Source organism: Peromyscus maniculatus, chromosome 8 (genome assembly GCF_049852395.1).
Source record: "Peromyscus maniculatus bairdii isolate BWxNUB_F1_BW_parent chromosome 8, HU_Pman_BW_mat_3.1, whole genome shotgun sequence".
Taxonomy (NCBI): Eukaryota; Metazoa; Chordata; class Mammalia; order Rodentia; family Cricetidae; genus Peromyscus; species Peromyscus maniculatus.
In genome coordinates this window covers 105,471,881-105,499,078 of record NC_134859.1, presented here as the reverse complement: position 1 = coordinate 105,499,078, position 27,198 = coordinate 105,471,881, and the positions used below count along the sequence as shown (strand labels likewise).

Genomic DNA, 27,198 nt, shown 5'->3' with positions numbered 1-27,198 from the left:
AGCTACCTGGCTAGACCCTGTACCCACAGAAACCTTAATGGCTGGATGCCAGCCTGGGTTACCCGAGATCCTGTTTCGACAAACACTGAGAAACCTTGGAGGTTGGGTGTGATGCCATGCTCGGTCCAACTGGCAAGGAGCACCATGGCAGCCAGGTGAGCTCCTGCAGAGTGTCCACAGAGGTAGATTCCCCTGGGTCAGACAGAGAGCAGGATTATATCCACGGCCCTAAGGCATCAGGAGTCCTAGTCTGCATCTGGCTCCACAGACCTACCCCTCCCTTGGACCACCACGAGCATCAGCAACAAGACCTACTCATTGCTTGGATACCGCCGCTGCAGAAATGCAACACTGCGGATCACCTGGTCCACCATCCGGTCCAGCGTGCCTGAGTAGAGGAAAGAGCTGGATCAGGATCCACAGGGGCTTTCCCCTCACAAAGCTCCAGCCCCCAAATCTTCAGAGGCTACCTTTGGGTGCAATGTCGTAATCCACAATCACCACGACCACCCCCTGTGCTGTCAGTGGGTTCACCATGAAGGCTGAGTCATCTTTACTGTGGAAAGACAAAGAGGGGTGCTGGAGAGCCGGCTCATGGGTTAAGAGCACTGGCTGCTCTTCTGGGACAAAGGTTGATCCCTAGTTCCCATGTGGAGGCACATAAACATCTGTAACTCCAGTTCCTCTTCTACCTCTGCATGCACTAGGCATGCCACGTGCACCATGGCAAAACACTCACACACATCATAATGTCAAGGAGCTTGTAATGCCACATTTGGGAAGGAGAGGCAGGAGGATCAGGAGTCCAAGGTCATCCTCAGCTACTTAGTGAATCTGAGGCTAGCCTCGGCAATGTGAGATGGAGTCTCAAAAAACCCCAACAACAGAAAAAGATAAAGAAGTGACAATTGGAGGCATCTTGACCATGTGACCATGACACTGTTTCCCTAAGGTCCCAGACACACCACATGGCAGATATCCCACGTACACAGGACACTGTGTGCCAAGAGAAAAGAACAGGCTGTCCTCACTCCGTCACACTAACTACAGGACCTTGGGGACTTTCACCTCCAGGCTGGCTCCCTCCACTGGAAAATAGAGACAGTCATGTTCCCTCTCTTAGCAAGTCATGAGAGTTGAATATTAAAAGTGTAGAAAGTTCTAAATGAAATAGAGTGGATGAATAAGCTCAAAAAAAGACAAGCGTGCTGGAGGGGCACTGGGTAGATCCAATGACAGGCATCTGCAGGACGGTCCTGAAGACAGCAGTGTCCTCTAAGATGCTAAGCACCCTCCTTCCCAACTCAGGGACACCAACAGTGTGCATGCAGTATGTGTGTGCAAACATGTGCTCCCCATTTCAAGTATCCCAGGCTGGCTCAAACTCCTACATAGCTGAGGATAACCCGAACTTCTGATCCTGTTGTCCACCTCCTCTTGCTGGGATCACAGGTATACACCGTCACACTCAGTTCAATTCAGTGCTGGCAGTAGAACACAGGATTTAGTGCATGCCACAGACATTCTACTGACCTAGCTACATCTCAAGTTCTTGCTTTGTGTCTTCTGAGACAAGGCTGGCCTCAAACTTGCAGTCATCCTCCTGCCTCAGCTTTCCCACTCTTATTTTCCAAAGCACTGAACACTCCATGTCCTCTTGGTCCCAAACAAGCCTGTATAGTTGGTCACGCTGACATTACTTTGACAAGCAAGTTGGTCAAACACAATTTTCAGTGGATGTAGAGTCTTGGATTCTATTTCCTGAAACTATATGTCCAAATCCTGCACCCAAGAGCTCAGGATGTGATCTTACATGGATATAGAATCTCTACAGCCAGAACTGATAATCTTGGTGGGCTAGAGAGATGGCTCCATGGTGAAGAGCAGTGGCTGCTCTTGGAGAGGACCTGGGTTCAGTGTCCAGCACCCACATGACAGTTCACAACCACCTGTATCAGTTCAGGAGATCTGATGCCCTCTTCTGGCCTCCTTGGGCACTGCATGCACATGGTACGCATACATACACGCACACAAACACTCATACACAAATAAAAACACAGTATGCATGATGTATCTGTTGGATGGTGCACCCGTCACAGCACACGTGGAGGTCAGAGGACAACTCTGTGGAGTTGGTTCTCTCCTCTACCTTTATGTGGATTCCAGGGACTGAATTCAGGCTGCCAGGCTTGCGTGGCAAGCACCTTTACCCACTGATCCAAACTGCCAACTTGAAATTGATAATCTTGAGATCATCTAATTAGGGACAGGAACATCTACATCTAAGACAGTGCCTTTTTAAAAAAAGATTTATTGCCAGGCAGTGGTGGCACACACCTTTAATCCCAGCACTTGAGAGGCAGAGGCAGGTAGGTCTTGGAGTCTAAGACCAACCTGGTCTACAGAGTGAGTTCTAGGACAGCCAGGGCTACACAGAGAAATCCTGTCTTGAACTGCCCCTCCCTCCAAAAAAGATTTACTTGTTTTTAATGTATGTGCGTGTATCTGTGCACATGGGTGCAGTTCCTGTGGAGGCCAGAAGAGGACATCAGGTTCTGGAGCTGTAGGTCTCCTGGAAGAGCAGTAATTGTGCTTAACCCCTGAGCCATGTGTCCAACCCTGTGGAGTCTTTATAAGGAGAGGAAGCTCTGGGACAGTCATCAGTGACCATGTGAAGGTGAAAGCAGAAGCTGGAGACACAGACACAGCCCAGGAACACTCAGCCGGAAGCTGAGCACCTCCCTTAGCACCTCCAGGCTGTCCCTGGAGCACCTTGATTCTGACTTCCTGCCCCACCGATGTGAGAGGTCACATCTCTCTGCTTGCAGGCTGGACCTCGTGGTAATGTGTCACAGCAGCTTGGGAACGCCGATCTGAGGAGAGGTGACTCCTGCTCTTCTTCCGTCACCGCATCCCCACTCACCTTCCGTTCTGCCAGTATCCTCCATGGACGAACAGGAAGAGGGGGAAAGCTGTAACAAAAGGCAGGGGGCACTGGTGAGCCGGACGCCCGGCTGCTTCTGCGGGGACCATGAGTCCTGCTCATCTCACCCTTGGAGTCCTCATCCGGAAAGTAGATGTCCATTTTTTCCCCTTCGCCATCTCCATAGGGGACATCCAGCTGGTTTCTCCTGGTGGCCCGGGCTTTCCTGGTGGCTGCAGATGCAGACAAGTTGTCAGTCAAGCCCGGAACAGCAAGTTATAGGCAGCAGGCGATAAACGGTCAGCTGAGGCAGCTCCCGGCAGGAGCCCCCCCACCCCCACCCCACCCCCCACCCTCCCCGCCCTGGCGTCTGCAGACCTGTGGTCCCAGCAGCTCTGTGGCAGCCACAGCCTCACTGCATCCTTCTCACACACACCACCAGACGCACGTATTAGCTAAGCCCTTGGAAAAGCAATCTATTTTTACTTGTATTTTTTTTTTTTAATTTTTTTTTATTTTATTTATTTATTTTTTTGTGATATATATTTTTTATTTTACAATACCATTCAGTTCTACATATCAGCCATGGGTTCCCCTATTCTCCCCCCTCCCACGCCCTCCCCTTACCCCCAGCCCACCCTCCATTCCCATCTCCTCCAGGACAAGTCCTCCCCCGAGGACTGTGATCGACTTGGTAGACTCAGTCCAGGGAGGTCCAGTCCCTTCCTCCCAGACTGAGCCAAGTGTCCCTGCATAAGTTCCTGGTTTCAAACAGCCAACTCGTGGAATGAGCACAGGACTTGGTCCCACTGCCTAAATGCCTCCCAAACTGATCAAGCCAATCAACTGTCTCACCTATTCAGAGGGCCTGATCCAGCTGGGAGCCCCTCAGTCTTTGGTTCATAGTTCATGTGTTTCCATTCATTTGGCTATTTTTTTTTCAATAATTGAGTAAAACTGAAATTTATTATATGCCACAGTCGTCCTACGGACCTCCATGCTATATATATATAGCCTCTATGGTTCTATGGGTTGTGGTCTGATTTTTCATTTTATATCTAGAATCCACCAATGAGTGAGTACATACCATAACTGTCTTTCTGGGTTTGGGTTACCTCACTCAGGATGATATTTTCTAGTTCCATCCATTTGCCTGCAAATTTCATGCTTTCATTGTTTTTCTCTGCTGAGTAGTACTCCATTGTGTATATGTACCACATTTTTTTCATCCATTCTTCCGTTGATGGGCATCTAGGTTGTTTCCAGGTTCTGGCTATTACAAATAGTGCTGCTATGAACATAGCTGAGCATGTATCTTTATGGTATGTATCAGCATTCTTTGGGTATATGCCCAAGAGTGGGATGGCTGGGTCTTGAGGTAGTTTGATTCCTAATTTTCTGAGAAACCGCCATACTGATTTCCATAGTGGTTGTACAAGTTTACATTCCCACCAACAGTGGAGGAGTGTTCCCTTTGCTCCACATCCTCTCCAACATTGGTTGTCATTGGTGTTTTTGATCTTAGCCATTCTAACAGGTGTAAGGTGGTATCTCAGAGTCGTTTTGATTTGCATTTCTCTGATGATTAAGGATGTTGAGCATTTCTTTAAATGTCTTTCAGCCATTTGTAGTTCTTGTTTTGTGAATTCTCTGTTTAGCTCTTTAGCCCATTTTTTAATTGGACTGTTCAGTGCTTTGATGTCTAGTTTCTTGAGTTCTTTATATATTGTGGAGATCAATCCTCTGTCAGATGTGGGGTTGGTGAAGATCTTTTCCCAATCTGTTGGCTGTCTTTTTGTCTTATTGACTGTGTCTTTTGCCCTGCAAAAGCTTCTCAATTTTGAGAGGTCCCATTTATTAATGGTTGTGCTCAGGGTCTGTGCTGTCGGTGTTTTATTTAGGAAATGGTCTCCAGTGCCAATGCGTTCAAGAGTGCTTCCTATCTTCTTTTCTATTAAGTTTAGTGTAACTGGATTTATGTTTAGGTCTTTGATCCACTTGGACTTGAGTTTTGTGCATGGTGACAGATATGGATCTATTTGTAATCTTTTACATATTGACATCCAGTTATGCCAGCACCATTTGTTGAAGATACTTTCTTTGTTCCATTGTATAGTTTTGGCTCCTTTGTCAAAAACCAGGTGTTCATATGTGCATGGATTAATGTCAGGGTCTTCAATTCGATTCCATTGGTCCGTATGTCGGTTTTTATACCAGTACCAAGCTGTTTTTATTACTATAGCTCTATAGTAGAGTTTGAGGTCCGGGATGGTGATGCCTCCAAGGGTTGCTTTATCGTATAGGATTCTTTTAGCTATCCTGGGTCTTTTGTTTTTCCATATAAAGTTGAGTATTTTTCTTTCCAAGTCTGTGAAGAATTGTGTTGGGATTTTGATGGGGATTGCATTGAATCTGTAGATTGCTTTTGGTAAGATTGCCATTTTTACTATGTTAATCCTACCTATCCATGAGCATGAGAGATCCTTCCATTTTCTGATGCTTGTATTTTTTAATTACACTTTTATCCGTTCATTCGGTGTGGCGTGCGTTTGTATTAAGGTGTGCACGCGTCAGTGTGCTTGCGGAGGTCAGAGGACTACTTGTAGGAATCCATTCTCTCCTTTCACCACGGGTACTGGGATTGAACTCAGATCATCGGAGGACAATTTATAGATCTTGTGTGTGTGACGGTGAGGGTATGATTGCCACTAAGTCTGAACTCAGGTCCTCACATCTGAGCAGCAAGCACTTCATCAACTGAGCCAGCAACCCAGCCATGCTTTATTTCTATTTGTTTATTTTTTGTTTATTTTTATATGTATTTATTTATTTATTTTTGAGAAAGAATATCTCTACATAGCCCTGGCTGTGCTGGAACTCACTCTATAGACCAGGCTGGCCTTGAACTCACGAAGAAATCCGTTTGCCTCTGCTTCCCAATGCTGAGATTAAAGGTGTGCACTACCATGCCTGGCTCCTTGTTTTATTTTCTGAGGCAGGGTCTCAAAAAAGGTATATGGAGCCGGGTGGTGGTGGCGCATGCCTTTGATGACAGCACTCAGGAGGCAGAGGCAGGTGGATCTCTGTGAGTTCGAGGCCAGCCTGGTCTACAGAGTGAGTTCCAGGACAGCCAGGACTGTTACACAGACAAACCCTGTCTCGAAAAGCCAAGGGGGAAAGTACCTGGAACTCAGGCTGCCAGTTTTGCATGGCAGGCACCTTTACCCACTGAACCATCTTGCCAACCTGAAATTGGTAATCTTGAGTGTGGGGGCCCACAGAGGCTCCCTAGTAAGACCTTACTCAAGGTCAGAGACTCTGAACTTGCTTTACCCAGCAGGGCTGCATAATGGGATGATTTGGCCATGGGCGTGGTTACCAGGTGTTTGGAAGGGTCTACACTTGCCTGTAGCTGTGTTGATCTTGAAAGGGGGAGGTCTTTTGCCTCACCTCTTGGCATTGTATAAAAAGCCCTTTGGAATAAACCTCAAGGTGGCTGGTTTATTGACCCAGTCCTTCTCTCCGTCTCTGTCTATTTCTATCTAATACTTCCTCATTCCTCCCCCCAAGAACCCTCTGACAGGTCAGAGTTGGATTCCCACACTTGATACCATCCATTTAGGGACAGGGACATCTGAATCTAAGACAGTGCCTTTTAAAAGAGATTATTTTATGCCGGGTGGTGGTGGCACACACCTTTAATCCCAGCACTCGGGAGGCAGAGGCAGGCGGATCTCTGTGAGTTTGAGGTCAGCCTGGTCTACAGAGCAAGATCCAGGACAGGAACCAAAACTACATAGAGAAACCCTGTCTGGGAATAAGCACCCACAGGAAGTGTAACTTCTGGGTCAAAGGGTGGACATGCTTGTCATTAGAAGGGTACTGCCAGTGTCCTCCACAGGAGCGTCTAACAAGTGAGCTGTGTGTGCCTCTGGGTCATCAGCACAGGGAACAATCAAAAGCTATCAATTTCATTAAGAGTCCTAACAGCAGGGGCTGGAGAGATGGCTCAGTGGTTAAGAGCACTGACTGCTCTTCCAGAGGACCTGAGTTCAATTCCCAGCAACCACATGGTGGTTCACAACCATCTATAGTAGGACCTGGTGCCCTTTTGTGGAGTGCAGGGACACATGCATGCAGAACACTGTATACATAATAAATAAATAAACTTTAAAAAAAAAAAAAGTCCTAACAGCTTGACTGACTGAATTAGATTTACTTGGTGCTAAAACCACACTTTTTTTTTCAAGGCAGGATTTCTCTGTGTAGTCCTGGTTGTCCTGGGACACACTCTGTAGATCAGATTAGCCTCGAACTCCTGGAGAGCCGCCTGGGATTAAAGCTGTACACCACCACAGCCTCACTCAAAACAAACAGCCACTGTAGGTGACTGGGTTGGCACATAGGCATCCCAGACATTCAAAACACCACTGACCAAGAAACTGCCCCTGGCCGGGCGGTGGTGGCACACACCTTTATTCCCAGCACTTGGCAGGGAGAGGCAGGCAAATCTCTGTGAGTTCAAAGCCAGCCTGGTCTATAGAGTGAGTTCCAGAATAGCCAGGACTACACAGAGAAAACCTGTCTGGAAAACAAACAAAGACAAGAAAAGAAAAAAGAAAGAAAAGGCCTCTGGCTGGGATGTTGCTCAGTGGACTTCTGTGGAACGATCTTTTTGTACACTGAATATTTGTTGTTCTCAGTGGTTTAATAAAGGGCTAACTGGCCAATAGCTAGGCAGGTAGAGATTAGGTGATACTTGAGGACAAAAAGAGAACATGGGGATAAAGAAGGGTGGAGTCTCCAGCCAGACACAGAGGAGGCAGATGATCATGCCATTCTGAAAAAAGGTACTGCCACATGGTAGAGTGTAGATAAAAATGAGTTAATTTAAGTTGTAAGAGCTAGTCAGTAACAAGCCTGAGCTATTGTCTGAGCACTTATAATCAATAAGTCTCTGTGTGGTTATTTAGAAGCTGGCTGGCAGGACAGAGAAAGTTCACCTACAGTGGGCAGCAGGGACACAAAGGTCAGGTGGTGTACAGCCACCCACAGAGTATAAATACCACCCAGCCTCCAGGCTCTGAACTCTCAGGTAGGAACACAGAAGGGCTTTAGCAAGACACCCCAACAAAAACCTCATAACAAAGCCAGAACTGGACTTTAATTATCCATAACCCAAAGTGTCAAAACACTTACAGACAAAACCCTGCTGGGGGAAGTCTTCTGTTTGCTGTGAATATGTGTTTTCCCATTGGTTAATAAATAAAGCTGCATTGGCCTATGGCAAGGCAGCTTAGAGGCAGGCAGGAAATCCAAGAGAGACAGGAAGAGAAAGGCAGAGTCTAGAGAGACACCAACACCACCAGGAGAAGCAAGACGTTAAAGCACCAGTAAGCCATGGCCACGTGTCAGCTTATAGATAAATAAAATGGGTCAAGTTATAGGAGCTAGCTAGCAAGAAGCCTGAGCCATAGGCCATATAATTTACAATTAATACTAAGCCTCTGGGTGATTATTTTATAAGTGGCTGAGGGACCACGGGGCCAAGCACAACTGGAGGAAGGCAGACCAGGAAGCCAGGCAGGACCGGAGAAAACTTCCAACTACAAAACCCCAGGTTCTAGCAGTCATGGCATGGAACCAACCTGAGTACTGTGTTATCAGGCTAATAGTGGAAGTGGAGGCCTGAGCCAGGCAGCTGAGAGGGTAGCCTCAAACTTCCAATCTTCCTGCCTCCACGTTCCAACTGCTAGGATCATTGGAGTGCATATCACACTCTGTTTTGCTTTGCATTTTTGAGACCCTTTCCCCAGGCTGGTCTGGATTTATGTAGCCCAGGCTGGCCCCGTGAACCTCCTGCTTTGGCCTCTTGAGTGCTAGGACTCTGGTGTTTTGTTTTATTAAGATTTATTTTATTTCGCCGGGCAGTGGTGGCGCATGCCTTTAATCCCAGCACTCGGGAGGCAGAGCCAGGTGGATCATTGTGAGTTTGAGGTCAGCCTGGACTACTGAGTGAGTTCCAGGAAAGGCGCAAAGCTACACAGAGAAACCCTGTCTCGAGAAAAAAAAAAAAAAAAAGATTTATTTTATTTCTATTTACATATGTATATGTGCATCTGTGTGTGTATGTGTGTGTGTGTGTTTGCATGTGCACCTCTGCAGGTGTCTGTGGAAACCAGAGGAGGACCCTAGAGCCCCTGGGGTTGGAGTTAAAGGCAGCTATGTGCCCCCTAACATTGGGGCTGGGAACCAAACTCTTGTCTTATGCAAGAGCAGTACATGCTCTTAACCACTGAGCCACCTCTCCAGCCCTGGGATTCTGGTTTATCTTTATTTTTCACTTCATTTAGCAAGCGTGTTTCGGTTTGTTGTTGTTTGTTTTTTTTTTAAACTAAATTTATTTTATGTGTTTGAGTATTTTGTCTGCATGTATGTCTGTGCACCATGTACATGCCTGGTGCCCAAGGAGGTCAGAAGAGGGCATCAGATCCCTGGAACTGGAGTTACAGACAGTTGTGAGCTGTCAAGTGGGTGCTGGGAACTGAACCCGGGTCCTCTGGAAGAGTCAGTGCTCTTCCAACTGGGCAATCTCCCCAGTTTCCAAAAACATGTTTTAATGTTTAAGCTGTAACGGTCTCTCTATATTTTGTTTGTTTTTGAGCGCAGGGGATGGAGCCCTGGGATTTGAGCTTCTGGTGCTCTACCTCCAAGTCCTTTTGATAGATGCTGGGAGCAAATAATCAAAACACTAGCAGTAGCTGGGTTGTCACCTGTAGTCACTGGAAGGCGGAGGCCAGAGGGTCAGGAGCGCGCGGCCATCCTTGACAGCGAGGGGAGGGAGGAGGCCTGAGGCCCAGTCTCAGAGGAGCAGGTAAGGGAGGCAGAGCCATAGGGAACAGGATGGGGAGGAGCCCCAGATGGGGGGGGGGTAGAGGAGCACCTCCCCCTCGCTCTGTGCCAGGGCGTCCATGTCAGGACGCTCACAACCTCCTGGAACTCCAGCTTCAGAGAGTCTCACCCCATCCGGGCTCCCTAAGCACCAGGCATGTGTGTGGTGCCCAGACATGCATGCAGGCAAAACACCCACACACATAAAATAAAAGATAACATTTATTAAAAAAAAGAAAATCAGTCTTTAAACAGTGACCACAAAAAGGATTTGCAGAAGCAGAAGGAACTGGAAGAAGAGGTTAGATTCAGGCACCTGCCTACCCACTAAAACTTTAGGAAGGACCAGCAAAATGGCTCAGTGGGCAAAGGTGGGTGCTCTTATAGCAGAGGTTCTCAACCTGTGGGTCCCAACCCCTCTGGGGGTCACATATCAGGTATTTACATTACAATTCATAACAGTAGCAAAGTTACAGTTATGAAGTAGCAACGAAATACTTTTATGGTGGGCGACACCATAACATGAGGAACTGTATTAAAGGGCGCAGCTTCAGGAAGGTCGAAAAGCATTGGGCTTGCTTGCTGGCCCATGACAAGCAAATAAACTTGTAGAACACACCCAGTCTGGTGAATGTTCATGGGGCGCTCCCAAAAGCCAAAGGTGGAAACAACCCAGTGTACACAGAGGGAGGACCAACTTGTGGAGCATGGTGGAATATTATTGTGCCATAAAATAGGAATGCAAACCTGTTACCTGCTGGAACATAAAATGACCTCAAAGACATTGCCTAATGTACAAGTCCACTGAGTAGGTAACTGTGGAGACGGACTCAGTGGGGAGGTGGAGGGGGGGCTGGAGGAGGCAGGATGGGCAGCCACTGCTTAATGGATATCGGGTTCCACTACAGATGATTACAATGCCTTGGAACTAAAGCTACTCATGCTTGTAGTTTTTACACTTGAGAGGCTGAGGCAGAAGAATTTCAGAGAGTTCAAGGCTGGCCTAGTTACACAATGAATACCAGGATATCCAAGAGTATAAAATAACAATAATAAAGGAAGAATTAGGATAGTGTTTTGCAAGCCTTTATTTTCTTCATCTTATCACAGAGGGAAAATTGTTATTATAAGGCCTGCTAATCAGCCAAGGGGAGCACCCGCTGTCCATCATAGAACCCCACCTACCTATCCAGTTAAGGCCCCTCGCAGCTACACCCAGGCTGCTGACATATCCAATGTCTCCCTGCCCAGCCAGTAGACAAGTGGCCTTTGTATGCGGCACACCTGAGCCCTAGCACGGCCACTCAGCTCTGCAAACCAGAGCTCCCAGAAGGACTTCACAGCCAGTGAATAGAGCTGCCCACCCCCACATAATTAAAAGAAATCTTTTTAAAAAAACATAGTTGTCAAGCAGGGCATGATCACACACCTTTAACCCCAGCATCTGGGAGGCAAAGGCAGGTGGCTCTCTGAGTCTGGGGCCAGCCTGGTCTACAGAGGGAGTTCCAGGCCAGCCAGGCTACGCAGTGAGGCTCTTGTCTCAACAAGACAAAGGTAACTCACAGCACACGGCTGGACCGGTTTCCTTCTCTTCTGCCCATGCAGCGAGGTCCGCTGAGGTGGCTGGAGGATGTTTTTCGGTTTTCCCCACCCCCATCCGCCTACAGCCGTCTTCCATCTCCTGTGTCATCACAATGAGGAAACCTCGGAGCCTCATGGGGAGCTCTGAGGGAGTCCTGGGATAGCCCAGAAACTCAGAAACTGAGGAAAGCGGTCTCCGGCTAGTCGTTGGGTGGGCAATTTGACCTCATCTGGCAGGGAAGTGGGACATGCCTGTTATACATAAACTATGGGGGGGGGGGCGGAGAGACAGACAGACAGACAGAATTGACTTCTACCAACTCAATAATTAAGGGCAACATTTTAATGCAATATCCTGTTTGCTTTGATCTGGTTTTGTTTGTTTCTGAGACTGGGTGTCATGTAGCCTAGGCTGGCCTCTGATTCACTAAGCAGCTGAGGATGCCCGGAGCTCCCGTTACCACTGAGGGAGGATGGATTATAGGTGTGCACCACCCTGCCCGGCCAATGCAATAGATTTAAAAATGAAAAGTGGGGCCAGGGAGATGTCTTAGCAGGTAAAAGCCCCCGCTGCCAGTCAAGCCTGACAGCCTGTTTCATCCCATGCGGCAGGAGGAGAGCAGGCTCCAGCATGTTGCCCTCTGACCTCTACATGCACATGTGGCACTTGTGCCCACACATATACACATACAAAACAAATGTACACTATGCCGGGCAGCGCACACCTTTAATCCCAGCACTTGGGAGGCAGAGGCAGGTGGATCTCTGTGAGTTCGAGGCCAGCCTGGTCTACAAAGCGAGTTCCAGGACAGCCAGGGCTGTTACACAGAGAAACCCTGTCTCTAAAGAGACATTAAGGGGCTTAGGGGGCTTGGTTGGTAAACATGCTTGCCTGGGAAACACAAAGAGGAAGGCTGAGGGAAAAAAGCTGAAACCCAAGCCCTGCTAGGACACGGTTCACTGTGTAGCCCTGGCTGGCCTTGAACTCACAACCTAGACCACACTGGCCTTGCACGCTAGAGATCTGCCTTGAGTGTTTGCACCACCAGAACAGCCCTGCTAGCATTTCTTGAGAGCTGCACACAGGGGTTTCTGAGCAAGCATCAGCTACTCTGAATTCTGGCCTTTGGCTGCTGACGTCCTTCCCTCTGGGCCAGCTTTTTTTTAATCCTTCTAGACAAGACAGGCAAATGGGCTCACTCCAAACCCACACATCTCCACATATTTACAGAGATGGCCACAGCGAGGACCCTTCAAAGCCCAACCCAAGAAACAGCTCCAACCCACACTTCAGGTACAAGGTGCAAGATAGAATGTGTGGATTAAACGCCCCAAAGCCTGATCCTCCCCCTGGCTATCTGTTGAGGAAACTCCCTAGTGCAGAGTTCTGGTCAGTCAGCTGTGACTAGGCAGAAGGCCAGGATCCAGTTCCCCCTGAGTGCACAGCTAGCTGCCTCCACACTCAAGTTCCTCCCCTGGGGGACAGCTGGCTCTCTCCACACCCGACTCCCTCCTTAAAGCGGCTTTCCACTCAGCACGGATGCCTCACCAAGGGCTGGAGCTACCACAGAGCATCACAGCACTCTGGGGCAGAGGGAAGACCATACATGCACAGTCCCAAACTCTGACTGTTTTAAAGGAAACCAAGGCTTAATTTCCCTGCCCCCCTTCCTCCCTCCCTCCTTCCCTTCCTTCCTTTCTCCCTCCCTTCCTTCCTTCCAATCTTTCTAATCATTGTCCCCTGTATCCCGGCCTGCCTTGGCATTCACTCCATGACTGAGGCTGGCCCTCTTCGCTGTACTAGAATCACAGGCACACGCTACCGGGCAGGTTTATGTCTCCCTGAGAACTGAACCCAGGGCTGTGTGCGTGCTGGGCAGAGCCCCCATCATACTCCTCCTCCAGCTCCCTAGCTGCTTCCTGTACCTGCAACCCAGCTCTCAGGGGGCTGAGGCAAAAGTTTATGAGTTTGAGGCCAGCCTAGGCTACACAGAAAGACCTTGTCTCAAAATAAAATAAAACAATCAAATTAAAAACTGCTGGTCAGTAGTGGTGCATGTCTTTAATCCCAGCACTTGGAATGCTGAGGCAGGAGGATCTCTGAGTTCAAGGCCAGCCTGGTCTATAGGACAGCCAAGGCTGCTACATAGAGAAACCCTGTCTTAAAGACCAAAAAAAAAAAAAAAAAAAAAACCAAAATAACAAAAAAAACAAAAACAAAAAAAAACTTTAAAAAAATAGCAACAATATCTTGCATTCTTTCCTCTTTTCAGCTCATATTTCAGTGCCAACCATAAAATGCCCTTTTAGAGCAGTGATTCTCAACCTTCCTAATGCTGGGACCCTTTAATACAGTTCCTCATGTTGTGGTGACCCCTGACTATAAAATTATTTTCGTTGCTACTTCATAGCTGTAATGTTGCTACTGTCTATTATGAACTGTAACGTAAATATCTGGTATTTCCGATGGTCTTAGGCAACCCCTGTGAAAAGGTTGCTCAGCCCCCAGAAGGGGTCCATGACCCCCAAACAAGCTGAGAACCACCGCTTTAGAGCCTGGAAGCCCTTGCCGACCAGGAGGGGCGGCTGAGACTCACCAGAGCTTGACCTCATCCAAGCCTCTTCTGCCTCCAGCCCCCCACCTCCTGCCCCAGCAGAGGGGCTGGAACAAGGGAAGTGCCCCTCAGCACTCAGGGGTGCAGCCCCCCCATAAGTGGCTACTGGATCCACAGAGAAGTCCCACAGTACCCTGGATTCCTGTCTGCACGAAGGTGCTGACGACTTCTTCCGCTTTCATCCGGATGACCCACCTGCTAGGTGAGTACTGCTTCTCCAGTTCCTGCGGGCAAGACAGGGCTCTGTGAGACGCCCCCTCTCAGCTGGGTGTGTCCACCCACCCCAAGACAGATGTCCTTCTCTGTTGCTCTGCCATGAAAAGACCCTCAGCTTCCTTCAAGCCCTTGTACCTTCCCCTACCATACCCTCTAGCTGTCCCCAGTTAGGTAGCTCAGGGGAACACTACATGCTGTTAGGTTTGTGGCAAAGGAGCACCCCAGTGGCGGCCATGCCCTTAACCAGCTGACAGCCTTAATGAGAGATGAGGTCTGTAAAGGTGTTCAGTTAATGGCAATGGAGGGCCACATTCCTCCAAGCAGCTCTGTGGCCATTAGTGATCGATCAAGTGGCATGACTCAGTTTTCCTGGGAGGTCAGGATTGATCACAGGCAGACACAGGGTCACAGGGACAGAGGTAAGTGAGGAAGGAGAAATCAAAGGTCAGTTTGCAAATGCTGCCCAGCCAGGTGGAAAGCAAGGGGTGTGGGGGAGGCTAGGCAGCTGGGGTGCCGTGATGTCCAGCTGCAATCCCAGTACTGCAGAGGCCGAGGCCGGAGGAGCAACATAGCTTTGAGAACAGCCTAGAACATAGCAAGTTCCTGGGCAGCCAGGGCTACCGAGGGAGACCTTGCCTGTAAAGAAATGACGTAAAAAGAAGGAATACAGCTCAATGGCAGAGCGCAGCACCATGAGAGGAACATATAAAATGTCCACATCTAACACAAAAAGTAAGGAGGAGAGGGATTACAGCTAACGCTCTAAGCCAACATCATGGGAATCTTTTTTTATTTATTTATTTTTATTTTATGTGCATTGGTGTTTTTGCCTGTGTGCATGTCTGTGTGAGGGTGTCCAAAGCCCTGGAACTGGAGTTACAGACAGGTGTGAGCTGCCATGTGGTGCTGGGAATTGAACCTGGGTCCTCTGGAAGAACAGTCAGTGCTCTTAACCACTGAGCCACCTCTCCAGCCCCATGGGAATCTTGAGGATAGTGTGTCATCACACAAAGGCCTGGGCTGACCCCATCAACTCTCATTGCCTACCGGCTGTCTCTGTCTCTAACCTTGGTCTCCTCATTCATATAATGGGGGTTTTTCACAGGATTTCTCTGTGTAGCCCTGGCTGTCCTGGAACTTGCTTTGTAGACCAGGCTGGCCTCGAACTCAGAGACTTGCCTGCCTCTGCCTGGGATTACAGGCGTGGGCCACCACCAGGCTGACAGAGAGTTGTGAGAAGGGGGACAACTCCAGTGTCCCTAACTTTCAACAGATTCTGAGATGTCTGTCCCTGACCTAAACAAAGAATCTCGTTTAAATGATACCCGCTGACCGGTCCGGAAATCATAACGGAATAGTAATTAGCCAGCACCAATATGTGTTGTCGCCAGGTATACGCCGTTGGTAACCCTTGCAATAATCCATGGCAGAGTTACCAAACACCAGTTCGTGGCACAAAGACTGCTTCTAGGTATGCTCAGCGTGAACCATAAGAATTTTTAGCTGAAATTAAATAATGAATACCGTCTGTCCCTGGGGGTGCCTGCCTTGCTTAGCGACTCACGGTAGGGACCCCCAGCCTTTGACATAAACCCACATTGAACCTCAGAATAAGGTTCAAACCCTCAGCCCCTTAGTTCTGATGGACTTCAATTTTCCCTATCTTGTCTTCAAAATCAGGTTAACAGGCTAAACCTGCCCTGAAACGAGAAAATGAAGAAATCTGGTGCTCAAGCCTTGAAAATCTGGCACGTGGGCACCGAAGGGGTGGTCTGGTGTCTTCCTAATATCCGGTCCGGGCTCTGGGCGGCTGCACCTACCTCTGCAGACAAGGTCTTCCAGGGCGTCTCGCTCGCGGGATGCGCAGAGGCAGCCATGGTCAGGTCTAGCAAGCACAGAGGGCTGCGCTCCAGCTTTTGCTCCCGGACCCGGGAAGAGGGGGCGGGACCACGTGCGCCTTGTCCGCTTTGCGATTGGTCGGCGCGGATTATTTAAAGGAAAGCGCCAAAACTTGCTGACGTTTACCACCCACAGGTCCCGGGACCCAGGCTTGAGCAGCGACCATGAGTTACATCAATCTGCCCACCGTGCTGCCCGGCTCCCCCAGCAAGACCCGGGGGCAGATCCAGGTGCGGGGTCCGGCCTGCGGGGGTCGGGGTGGTGGCTGGTGCCGGGGGTGCGCGAGCAGGGACCCCTAAGATGACTTCTCTCGTAGGTGATCCTCGGGCCCATGTTCTCAGGAAAAAGGTAATGAATGAATGGGTGTTCGGGGCGGATGGGCCTCCCCCCTCTGCAGACCCTGGCGCTTCCCTCCCGCCTCCCCCTCCTTCTCAGCCCCTGACTAGGCAGCCTGACCTCTGTACGCGCCTTCCCGCCCAAATCCTGGCTCTTGGATTCCTGCTTCCTTCCCGCCCTAACCTCAGCCCCTTCTCCCGGGGAACTCTTCTATCTTTGCTGAGGCGGATCACATCGGGGTACCATAGAGACCCCCAGCCCACATCCCCAGAAGCCCACAGGGCAACCCCATGTGGCCACGAGGGGCTGGGCGGTGCGTGGACACCTCTTCCGCGAGTTTCCTCATGCATTCCCCATGCAAGCTCGCCTGAAGCCACGGAACCCACTTTCCACTGAGGCGGGGGTCCGCCCTCTGGAAGTCCCACCTGGGACTCCAGTCCCCCACTGCTCGGGGATCCTTGGTTTTATTTTTTGGGTATTTTATTGTTCTTGTTGTTTTTGACTCAGCGTCTTTCTGTGTGGCCCCGACTGACCTGGAACTGGCTCTATAGACCAGGGTAGGCTCGAACTCACAGAAATCCGCTTGCCCCTGCTTCCCTAGTACTGGGGTTAAAGGGGTGCCCCACCATACCAGGCACCCCCACTGTTCTTGAATGGTCTGCTGTCACCTGAGTGTGGTCCCTTGCTCGGAGGGTGAGGTCCAGGCTCTGGGGTCCAGAAGCAAGCGCTTTGGCGCTTCTTCAAAAGCTTTGTCAAGTTCATTCAGAAAAGTTTGTTCAGAACAGCTGGGGGTAAGCCTTGGCAAACGGGTGAGGTTTGGGGTGTCCGTCACTAGGTGGCGGCGGTGAGCCGCCTTTCCCACGGGCCTCACCTGCCCTGGTAACTCTTACAGCACCGAGCTGATGAGAAGAGTCCGGCGCTTCCAGATCGCCCAGAACAAATGCCTGGTCATCAAGTATGCCAAAGACACCCGTTATAGCAGCAGCTTCTCCACACACGACCGGTCAGTCCCCACCCGATCCTGTGGAAACCCCTGTGGGGCATACTGTCAGATGTACCAGGGTGGGGGGTCTTTGTCAGAACTGGAGAAGGGATGGGCTGCTACAGGCCTCTAATGGACAGGAGCAAGTGCTCAGAATTCTGAATGACCTGTCCCCAGATGGCCACTGTGCTAGGAGAACCTGGGTTCCACTTGGGTAGAGGCTGCACGCTGCCCCCGTCATGATTGACCCCACAGAACTTTTTCTTCGGTGGGCTCCCTGCCATTCACCATTCTGAATTGTATGCCAGCGCACTGGACACTTCCTTTTGCAGCCGAAGGGCGGGAGCTGACTGAAGTGATGTGGTGGCAAGTTTGGGGATTGGTGTTTTGAGACACTCTGCTGAGTGTCCTGGGCTCACCCCGAGCCAAAGCTGACCACTGGAGCTGCAGGTCAGGGTTGCTGTAGGCTGGGCCAAGGTTGAGAGCAGGGCAGGTTTCTGAAGCGGAACAGGAAGCAGAGTGTCCGGGACTTGGAATTGGGGCTGGAAATCAAGCCATGTTTCCGACCAGGCTCTGTGCTGAGTGAGATCTTTACTTCTTCCGAGTGTAATCATGGTGTCCACAGGATGGGTGAGCATCCAGGAGGACCGAGAGCAGAGGAGGCCACGGAATGGCTGTAGTGTCTGGGGTGGGCCACAGCCAGTTCCGGGCCTGTCCTCTCTCTGGTCTGCTGGTGGTTGGGGGCGGGATTTAAAATACAGGAGTACTGTGTTAGCTCTTTGGTTGGGTTTGTTTTGTTTTACAACTTTGGACTTGTGGGTGTGTGAGCTCAGAGGACATCATCAAGCATCAGTCTTCAGCTTCCATCTTCTTTCATTCAGGTTTGTGAGTTCTTGGTTTCAAACTCGATTGGTCAGGCTTTGTTTGTTTTGGTTTTGGTTTTTTTGAGGCAGAATCTCTGCAGAGCCCTGGCTGTCCTGGAACTCACAGAGATCCATCTGCCTCTGCCTCAGCCTCAGCCTCTCTAATGCTGAGATTAAAGGCGTACACCAACACGCCTGCCTTTTATTTATTTATTTATTTATTTATTTATTTATTTATTTATTTATTTATTTATTTTTGGTTTTTCGAGACAGGGTTTCTCTGTGTAGCTCTGACTGTTCTGGAACTCACTCTGTAGGCCAAGCCAACCTCAAATTCACAGAGATCCACCTGCCTCTGCTTCTGGTTGTGAGCCGCCATGTGGGTGCCAGGAATTGAACCATAGGTCCTGTGCAAGAACAACAAATAATCTTAACTGCTGACCAACCTGTTTATTGAGACATGGTCCAATTATGTAGCCTAGGTGGGCCTTGTAACTCCCCCCCCCCCTCCCCGAGACAGGGTTTCTCTGTGTAGCTTTGCGCCTTTCCTGGAGCTCACTTGGTAGCCCAGGCTGGCCTCAAACTCACAGAGATCTGCCTGGCTCTGCCTCTCGAGTGCTGGGATTAAAGGCCTGCGCCACCAACGCCTGGCCTCTGGCCTTGTAACTTGTGACCCTTCCTCTTTATCCTGGAATTACAGGCGAGCAATACCACATCCACCCCCTGGTGGCCCCCCCCACACATACTCTTTTTGTTTTGTTTTGTTTTTCGAGACAAGGTTTCTCTTTGTAGCTTTTGGAGCCTGTCCTGGATCTCACTTTGTAGACCAGGCTGGCCTTGAACTCACAGAGATCCTCCTGCCTCTGCCTCTGCCTCCCGAGTGCTGAGATTAAAGGCGGGTGCCACCACCGCCCGGCCACACACTCTTTATTGCTAGGATTGTAGACATGTTCTGCCATGCCCAGCTTCCCAGATCTTGTTTGTGAGGTTGTAACTAAGGCCGGGACATTTGCATGATTACCACTGCATACTGCTTGTCTGTGTTTGGGGAAACTGTTTTTTCAGAGACAGAAGGAAACAGAGGGAAGGGATTGGATCCAGCCCAGCATTCCATTCCTTAGAAAGCCATGAAGACAGCGAGGCCGGGTTCCCAGTGTCCTTTAATGGCATTCTGGAGCATATCCAAACTGGCTTTCAGAGGCCTGGGTGGGTTCTTCCTTGCCGGGAAGCGGTCTGCCGCAGGGCCCTGTAAGCAGGGCCTCACGTCTCAGCCCTGCCAGCAGGTAGCCATGTGATATAGAGTCTTTAATCTGGGGGCAATGAATGGAGGGGGTGGTTCCAGAGGGTCACTCTGCTGTCTGGCTGCCAAGCTCGCCTACCATTCCGGACACTGAGAACAAGATACTTCTTGTCTCAGTTGCCACTAGGCTGTCCACAAGCATGTTATAGCGTTCCTGGGTGCGGGACTCTTGTGGGGCTGGAGAGATGGCTCAGTGGTTAAGAGCACTTGCTCTTGCCGAGGACCCAGGTTCAGTTCCCAGCACCCACATGGTAGCTCACAGCTATCAATGACTCCAGTTCCAAGGGAACCGACACCCTCTTCTGACCGCTGAGGGCACCAGATGGATCAGAGAAGCAGAACAGCCAGCCACTAGTTCTTCCCTCTATGAAATCCTCAGCCTAAAGAGAGTGAGTTCCTGTTTCCTCTCGCCTTATAGACCTTCTCCGCCCTGCCATATTACTTCCTGAGATTAAAGGCGTGTGTGCTTCCCAAGCAAAGGTCTGAGATCTCAAGTGCTGAGATTAAAGGTGTGTGCCACCACTGCCTGACCTCTGTGTCTAATCTAGTGGCTGGCTCTGTCCTCTGATCCTCAGGCAAGTTTATTAGGCTACCCAGTACATTACCACACAGAGTATTGTAGACCCTGGGGACTGTCCTTCCTGAAGACCTTGAGCTGGAGCTGTGGCTTAGTAGTTGGGGGCTTATGTGGCATACATACCTGATTCCCAGGAGGGTTAGTTTTTGAGGTTTGGGTTTGGGTTTTTTGTTTTTGAAACATTTCATAGCCTAGGCTGATTTAGAACTCACTTCGGCCTCCTGAGCTTCTGAGCACTTCAGTTACAGGTGTGAATGCATTACCACATGCACTTTAGGCCACAGGTTTGAATCCCTGCCCTCCTGTTCGCAGAGACCCGCCAGACTCCCTGGACATGGCCTTTTCTTCTTACTCTCAGTCACTCTGTACCTAGGTCAGGTACCTGATGACCAGTCAGTTGCCCCCAAGTCCTGTTCCCCATTCTAACCATAGGAGAGATTTATTTCTTTTTTTAAAAAGATAAGCATAGAAATCCCACCTTAATTTCCAGAGAAAACTTTGTGGAGTCTTTGCTGAGCTTAATAGCAAATGCTATTAATTTCCAGTTAAGAGAGGTAACCTGTACTAACTGATTTTGTAAACAAGGCCCTTTATTCCCCATCCCTCTCCCACAGGAACTGATGCAACACCACAGGGTGCTCTCCTGGATCACGGTAGCACCCTCTCCCCTGCATTTGGGCCTGGGGATGCTCTGCTGCTGGCCTTGCTCATCCTCTGGCCTTTGTCTTCCCAGGAACACCATGGATGCACTGCCGGCCTGCCTGCTGCGGGATGTAATCCAGGAGGCCCTGGGTGTGGCTGTCATTGGCATCGACGAAGGGCAGTTTGTAAGTTAGCTTGAAAACTCCCACCCCCACCCCTGACCCCTCTGGTCCCTGCTGGTTCAGAAGTTCCTTCTTTCATCTTTTGGGGAAGTTAGGAGACCAACATGTCTTCACTGGTGTGTGAATCCCCTGACCGGATAGTGATGTCCTATAGGGCCCCCCCCCCCAACAGGCTGGGGACAGAGCTCAGTGGGAGGGTTCCTCCTTGACCTCTGTAGTGGCTGGGACTCCTGTCCTTTGACACCAGCCTTGGCTTGGTTTGGGAGTTTGTCTTTGTGGTTTTTATTTTTCTGAAAAATCTTGAATTAGTCCTTTCTGGCCAACTACATCCCTGTTTTTTCCCCAGGGCATCCTCTGACTGGGGTGGGAGTTGTCTTTTGTGGTCTTAAATTCCCTCTCTGAGTGCCTGAGCTGGCAACACCTGCCTAGCACGCACACGGCCCTGGGTTCCGTCCCCAGCACCGTGTGAACCGGGTGTGTTAGCATGCCTAGAATTCTAGTGCTAGCGTGGAGGTGGGGAGCAGTCCAAAGTATCCTCGGCTACATAACCAGTTTGAGGTTAACCTGGGCTACATGAAGGCCTGTCAACAAAAAGGGTCTGGCCGCACTTGCTTCTTTGCCTTTAAGATTATCTCCAGTCCATGAGGGTGGGCAAGGACAGACAGAAGCTTAACAAATGCTCACTAGACTCCAAAACGTAACATCGTGGGTGTTTTCACAAATATTTGTTGGTGGGTGAGGTGGTACTGTAGAGTCTCCTGTACTTGGGAGACTAAGGCAGGAAGAGGATCAGGAGTTCAAGGCTAGCCTCACCCACAAGGTGAGACATTTTCTTAAATAATCCAAAATAGGGCAGTGGGACAGCTCTGTGGGTAAAGGAGCTTGCTGCACAAGCCTGGAGACCTGAGTTCGATCCCTGGAACCCACGAAAGGGTAAAAGTAGAGAACCACATCCAGAGTTGTCCTCTGACCACCACACATGTGCTAGGCACACATGAGAGAGCCTCCCACCCCTGCATCATATGTAGTAATAAACATTTTAAGACAGATAAATGGGCTGGAGAGAAGGCTCCGTCGTTGATCACTTGCTGGTTTTGCAGGCGACCCAAATTTGGTTCCCAGCACACACGTTGGGCACCTCCAGCTGCTTATGACTGCAGCTCAGAGGATGTGATACTCCTGGTCTGTGTGGACAGCTGCATGCACGCACATACCCTCACATAGACACAAAACTTAAAATGTTTTAAATAGTTTAGTTGTCAAGTAAAGATGGAATATATGTCCTCGCGTGCAGCCTGGTGACACAGTAAACTACTCAATAGAAAATAATTTCCCACTGTCCTGTGCCTCCTGGTGGCTTGCTCACAAAGCTAAATGGTGGCCCTGGGTAGCCTGGGGTTTGGGCTAGAGGTTCTCTGTCATTTGCTGACGCTCTGCAAGCTGGAATTTGCTTTGGCCGTCTGGCTGTCTGCTACTCTCATGCTCTACTCTGGAAGGAACCAAGATAGTTGTGTGTGTGTGGGGGGGGGGGGGGGGTCCCCAACCTGCTCCCTGTACACCCTGCTCCCCAGGACAGAGTAAGGCAGCTCTGGCTGGGATGCCCTCAAGTATAAGTCCTGCCCCCCTGTACCAGCCTTCCCTCACCATGCCCTGACAGCTCTGGATTCATTCCCACAGTGAGATGCATGTCCCAGCTGTTGGCATCTGTCCGTCCCCCTGGACATGACAGATCTGCTCTCATCCTCAGAAGGAAACCCTGGAACACGACAGCTGTGCAGACATTGACTCAGAGTCAGGACAGGGCATAGCCCTGCCCCTCGGGCCTGCTGCATTGACCTGCTTATCAGTTATGCCCTTCTGGTATTCCCAGAGGCCCAGGTCTGGCACCAGTTACCCCAGTCTGTTCCCCATCCTAACCTATAGGAGAGATTTTTTTCCTATGTTTCCCACCTTATAACTAAGAAAAAATAATTTATGGAGTGGATTCTTCAATTTTGTTTTAAAGATTTATTTATTTATTTATGTATTATATGCACATGAGTACTTTATCTGCATGTATGCCTGCATGCCAGAAGAGGGCATCAGAACCCATTTTGAGCCACCATGTTAGAGGGATTTGAACTCGGGACTTCAAGAAGAATAGGCAGTGCTCGTAACCACTGAGCCATCTCTCCAGCCTGATACTTTGATTTTTGAGATAAGGCCTTGCTTTGTGGTCCAGGCTGAATTAGAACTCAGCCTCCTGAGTGCTAGGATTACAGTCCTGGCCCCCACCCCGGCTTCAATAAGTGTTCGTTGTGCACGCTATATAAATACAGTTATTCCATCTGACTCGGCTCTTTACAAAATTCAGGATCTCCCCCTTGCAAAAGAAAAGGCCCTCCCTTTCTTGCCTTGGACAGTGGGTAGAGGGTTGTCTAGTGCCCCTGAAGCCACAGCTGAGGATATGGAGCCTCCCATGTGTTCATTCCCCGGGCCCCCGCAGGCTTCTTGGCAAGAGTAAAAGAAGCTATGCATCCTCCAGAACTTTGTTTCGTTTCTGTGTGACACAAGTCATGACAACCTGAGACACAGTAGGAACACACTAGGAAAGGACACTTGCCACATCAGCATCTTTGAGCCAGAGACTACTGGGAATGCCCTGCAAGCGCCACATCATGGACTCTAGAACCTGCCACAGGGCACAGCAGGCATGGAGCAGTGGGACTCCAGAGAGGGGAGAAGCTCCCTTCCATCCCTTGGCAGAAGCGCTAAAGTCTGGCTTTGCTGTGGACCAGGAAACATGAGGAACCTGCACCCTTAGTTGTGGGAGGGGCCTGGAAGGAGGGTGGTGCCTCGCTGGTTCCTCTTGGCGTAGACTGTACCTAAGTTTCGTTGATGCTGTGATTGAGTGGGGAGTGGTCTTTATCCACAATGGCTAGGGTGCCTGGCCTGATGTTGGCCCAGGAGATTATGTTCAGCCAGTGCCCCGACTCTGAGTGAGGGCCAGCCCGGCCTGGATGCTTCTAATTATATACATGTGTTTTTATAGAGCAGGCCATGTCACATGCTGTGACTATTGTGGGAATGGCTGGGTCCAGGGACCAATCACATCCATTCCAAGTATCTGCCCTTTGGCTGTGGCATTCTAGGTTCTGGAGACAAAACTGGAACTTCCAGCTCACCTGTGTTGGTGGATGACAGCTGGGAGGGAATAAGGAGGAAGGCGTGGGGGAGGGGTGGAGCACTAAGGTGTGGGGGAGGGATGATGTGTTAAAAGACCTGGTCTGAAGAACCAGGCACAGTGGCAGCACCTATTAACTCAATATTCAGAAGGCTGAGGCAGGGGATTATGGCAAGTCCCAGGCTAGCCTGGGCTATACAGTAACAACCAATTAAAAAATAAAAAACAAAAGGGATGGGGAGAGAATTCAGTTAGTGAGGCACCGTCTCTGCACACATGAGAACCTGAGCTCTGGTTCCTAGCACCCTGTAAAACACTGGGTATAGCCAGTGTCCGTAATCCTGGTATTAGGGAGGCAGAGGCAAGCAGGTCCCTGGAGCATGCTGTTCAGCAATCTCACTGAATCATTGAGCTCTAGATTCGGTGAGAGACCCATCTCAAAAAACAAGGTGGAAAAGCCAAGCTTGGTAGCATATGCCTTTAGTCTTAGAAGAGGCAAGTAGATCTCTGAGTTCAAGGCTAGCCTGGTCTACATAGCAAGTTCCAGGCCAGCCAGGGCTACAAAGTGAGACCCTGTCTCAAAAAGAAGGCAAGAAAAAGACATACAAGGTGAAGAACTATTAAGGGAAACGCCCAGTGTTGGTCTTGGCCTATACATGTTCACACACATTCTTGGACATGACATGTATGCTGAACATAAAAGGCCCTGAAAGAACTGGAGCCAGCAAGATCAGGGGCTGGGGACAGGGCAAGGACCCATCTACAGCTGTTTCAGGAGAGGTGTGTCAGGAGCCAGCTGGGCAAACTGACTGTTCTGGAGACCAGGCTGGTCTTGAATGAACAGAGATCTATCTGCCTCTGCTTCTCAAGTGCTGGTATTAAAGGCCTGTGTCACCATGCCCAGCAAAGTTCCTTTTTTTTTTTTTTTTAAGTGAGCATGAGTGTATAGCTATAAGTATGTATGTGCACCCTGAGTGTGTGGTGCCCGTAGAGACCAGAAGAGGGCACTGAGGGCCATGGAAAGATGGTTGTTAGTAACCATGTGGGTGCCGGCAACCTGAACCCCGTCCTTTGAAAGAGCAGCAAGTGCTTACCTGCTGAGCCATCCCAGCCCTCTGTGAGAGTCTATTTTAAACAGAAGCTGTGTTTAGCTTCTAAGGCCGCCCCGACTCCATAAAATCTTTAAGCACAGGGTTTTGTTCACGAGCGGTTCTAGAAGGCAGAAACCCATGATTGATTAAAGGTATGGCAGGGCCAGTTCCTTCAGAGGACTGCGGGGAAGTTCCGGCCTCTCCTCCGTTTATGGAGGTCTCTGTTGGGTGTGGAACTCTGCTGGCAAGCGCAGGGCAGCGTCTCGCTGCCACACCATGGGAAGGTCTGGGTAGCGGGGCATGCAGGTGGGTGCTGCCCAGGAACGGCCGCATGGCCTGGTCTCCAGCTCGGGGCTCATGGCAGCTGCCTCACTTCCTCCTCTACCGACTTTCCCAGTTCCCTGACATCGTGGAATTCTGTGAAATGATGGCCAATGCAGGCAAGACAGTGATTGTGGCAGCATTAGACGGAACCTTCCAGAGAAAGGTAAAGTGTCTGACTCGGGCCTGGCAGTGGGTCCTGAGAGGGAGGTGGGGATTTGAGCATGAGACAGTACACCCAGAAGTAGGTATGTTCAGAACAGTGCTCTGACCAGGCCAAGGGCCTGAGAGCATGAGGGTGTGGCTCTCTAGAAAGCGGCATCAGGGTGAGGTATCCTGATCATATGGTGTGAGGGAGAAGCTGCAAGAACTCAGGCTACAACGTGCTTGCCTTGCAAAGCATGCAGACCTGCGATTGATCCTCAGAACCCTCTTTTTAAAAATGCCAGGCAAGCTGGTGCGCATTTATTACCCCACCACTGGGAGGCAGAGACGGGTGAATCTCAGCTCACCCGTAAGCCAGCCTAGCCTACACAGCAAGCTCCAAGCCAGTGAAAAAACCTGTTTCCAAAAAACAAAAACAACCAACGTGGACAGTGCTGGAGGAAGAGCACCTATGGGTACTCTCTGGCTTCCGCACGCATGCACATGAACACAGGCAAAGGGGAGCAGCCTGGAAGAGTGACCAACCATGCCTGCTATCCTGTGTGCAGGCTTTTGGCAGCATCTTGAACCTGGTGCCGCTGGCTGAGAGCGTGGTGAAGCTGACCGCTGTGTGTATGGAGTGCTTCCGAGAAGCGGCCTACACCAAGAGGCTGGGCCTGGAGAAGGAGGTAGCTCCTTGTGCTTCTGTCCATGGAGTCGGGTGGGCCTGGGCTTCTGAGTGCTATGCTCACACATCCTCTGTGGCCCTGTCCACCAGGTGGAGGTGATAGGTGGAGCCGACAAGTATCACTCCGTGTGCCGCCTTTGCTACTTTAAGAAGTCCTCGGTCCAGCCTGCTGGGCCAGACAACAAAGAGAACTGCCCCGTGCTGGGCCAGGCTGGAGAGGCCTCGGCTGTCAGGAAGCTCTTTGCCCCTCAGCAAGTCCTACAGCACAACTCTACCAACTGAGAGGACCTGGGGCCTGCCGGCTCCTACCCCAGGCTGGACTCTCAGAGACCGGAGGAGGGGCTGGAATTGCCGTACCTAATGGACACTGCCCTGGACGGGCTCCTCCGCTTGTCACAGCCTTTTTTAGTTCCCTTGGTTGCAGAGATGCTTCAGCCCAGACTGGGGCCAGCACCTGTCTGGTGGTTAAGGTTTGACATCCAGCCAGAGGTGAGGACAGAGCCACATGGTGTTGTGACATTGTTGGTGCTGACTTCTTCCTCCTTGGTGGCTTTTGCTGCTGGGTTTCAGTCTCCCGGAGCCCCGCCCCTTGCCGAGGCTCCAGCCCTCACAGCCCTCCCTTTGTGCTGAAGCCTGACCTACACTCCCATGGTGCGCCCCCGCCCCGCCCCCTGGGCCAATCTTTCCACAGTGGCACCAGGGCTTGCCCTGCTGAGCCCCAGCCCTGTGACTCGGGACTCTTGTGCGATAGTGTAAACAATTAATATTAAAGTTTGCTACCTGA

General features: G+C 50.3%; 2 protein-coding genes across 2 annotated transcripts in view; one reads left to right on the top strand and one right to left on the bottom strand.

Annotated features, from left to right (window-relative positions):
• Positions 1 to 16,175, bottom strand: part of Afmid (arylformamidase) — a 23,363-nt gene extending 7,188 nt beyond the window's left edge. Inside the window, exons 1-7 of the mRNA XM_006990260.4 lie at positions 16,047 to 16,175; positions 14,144 to 14,234; positions 3,052 to 3,156; positions 2,924 to 2,972; positions 471 to 556; positions 316 to 388; positions 95 to 192 (exon numbers count right to left, since the gene is read on the bottom strand). Of these exons, the coding sequence (XP_006990322.1) occupies positions 95 to 192; positions 316 to 388; positions 471 to 556; positions 2,924 to 2,972; positions 3,052 to 3,156; positions 14,144 to 14,234; positions 16,047 to 16,103 (559 nt within the window). The 5' untranslated portion in view covers positions 16,104 to 16,175. The remainder of the gene's footprint in view (positions 1 to 94; positions 193 to 315; positions 389 to 470; positions 557 to 2,923; positions 2,973 to 3,051; positions 3,157 to 14,143; positions 14,235 to 16,046) is intronic.
• On the top strand, positions 14,716 to 27,198 carry Tk1 (thymidine kinase 1). Its single transcript, XM_006990259.4, has 8 exons — positions 14,716 to 14,958; positions 16,261 to 16,355; positions 16,442 to 16,473; positions 17,354 to 17,464; positions 20,917 to 21,010; positions 25,659 to 25,748; positions 26,296 to 26,415; positions 26,505 to 27,198. The coding sequence occupies exons 2-8, from the start codon at positions 16,290 to 16,292 to the stop codon at positions 26,694 to 26,696; spliced, it is 705 nt and encodes a 234-aa protein (XP_006990321.1). The 5' UTR covers positions 14,716 to 14,958; positions 16,261 to 16,289; the 3' UTR covers positions 26,697 to 27,198.

Coding starts and splice junctions, on each gene's coding strand:
- Tk1 (XM_006990259.4), top strand. CDS start 16,290: ATGAGTTACATCAATCTGCCCACCGTGCTGCCCGGCTCCCCCAGCAAG. Junction 17,465..20,916: donor AGCTTCTCCACACACGACCG/GTCAGTCCCCAC, acceptor TTGTCTTCCCAG/GAACACCATGGATGCACTGC. Junction 25,749..26,295: donor ACGGAACCTTCCAGAGAAAG/GTAAAGTGTCTG, acceptor TCCTGTGTGCAG/GCTTTTGGCAGCATCTTGAA.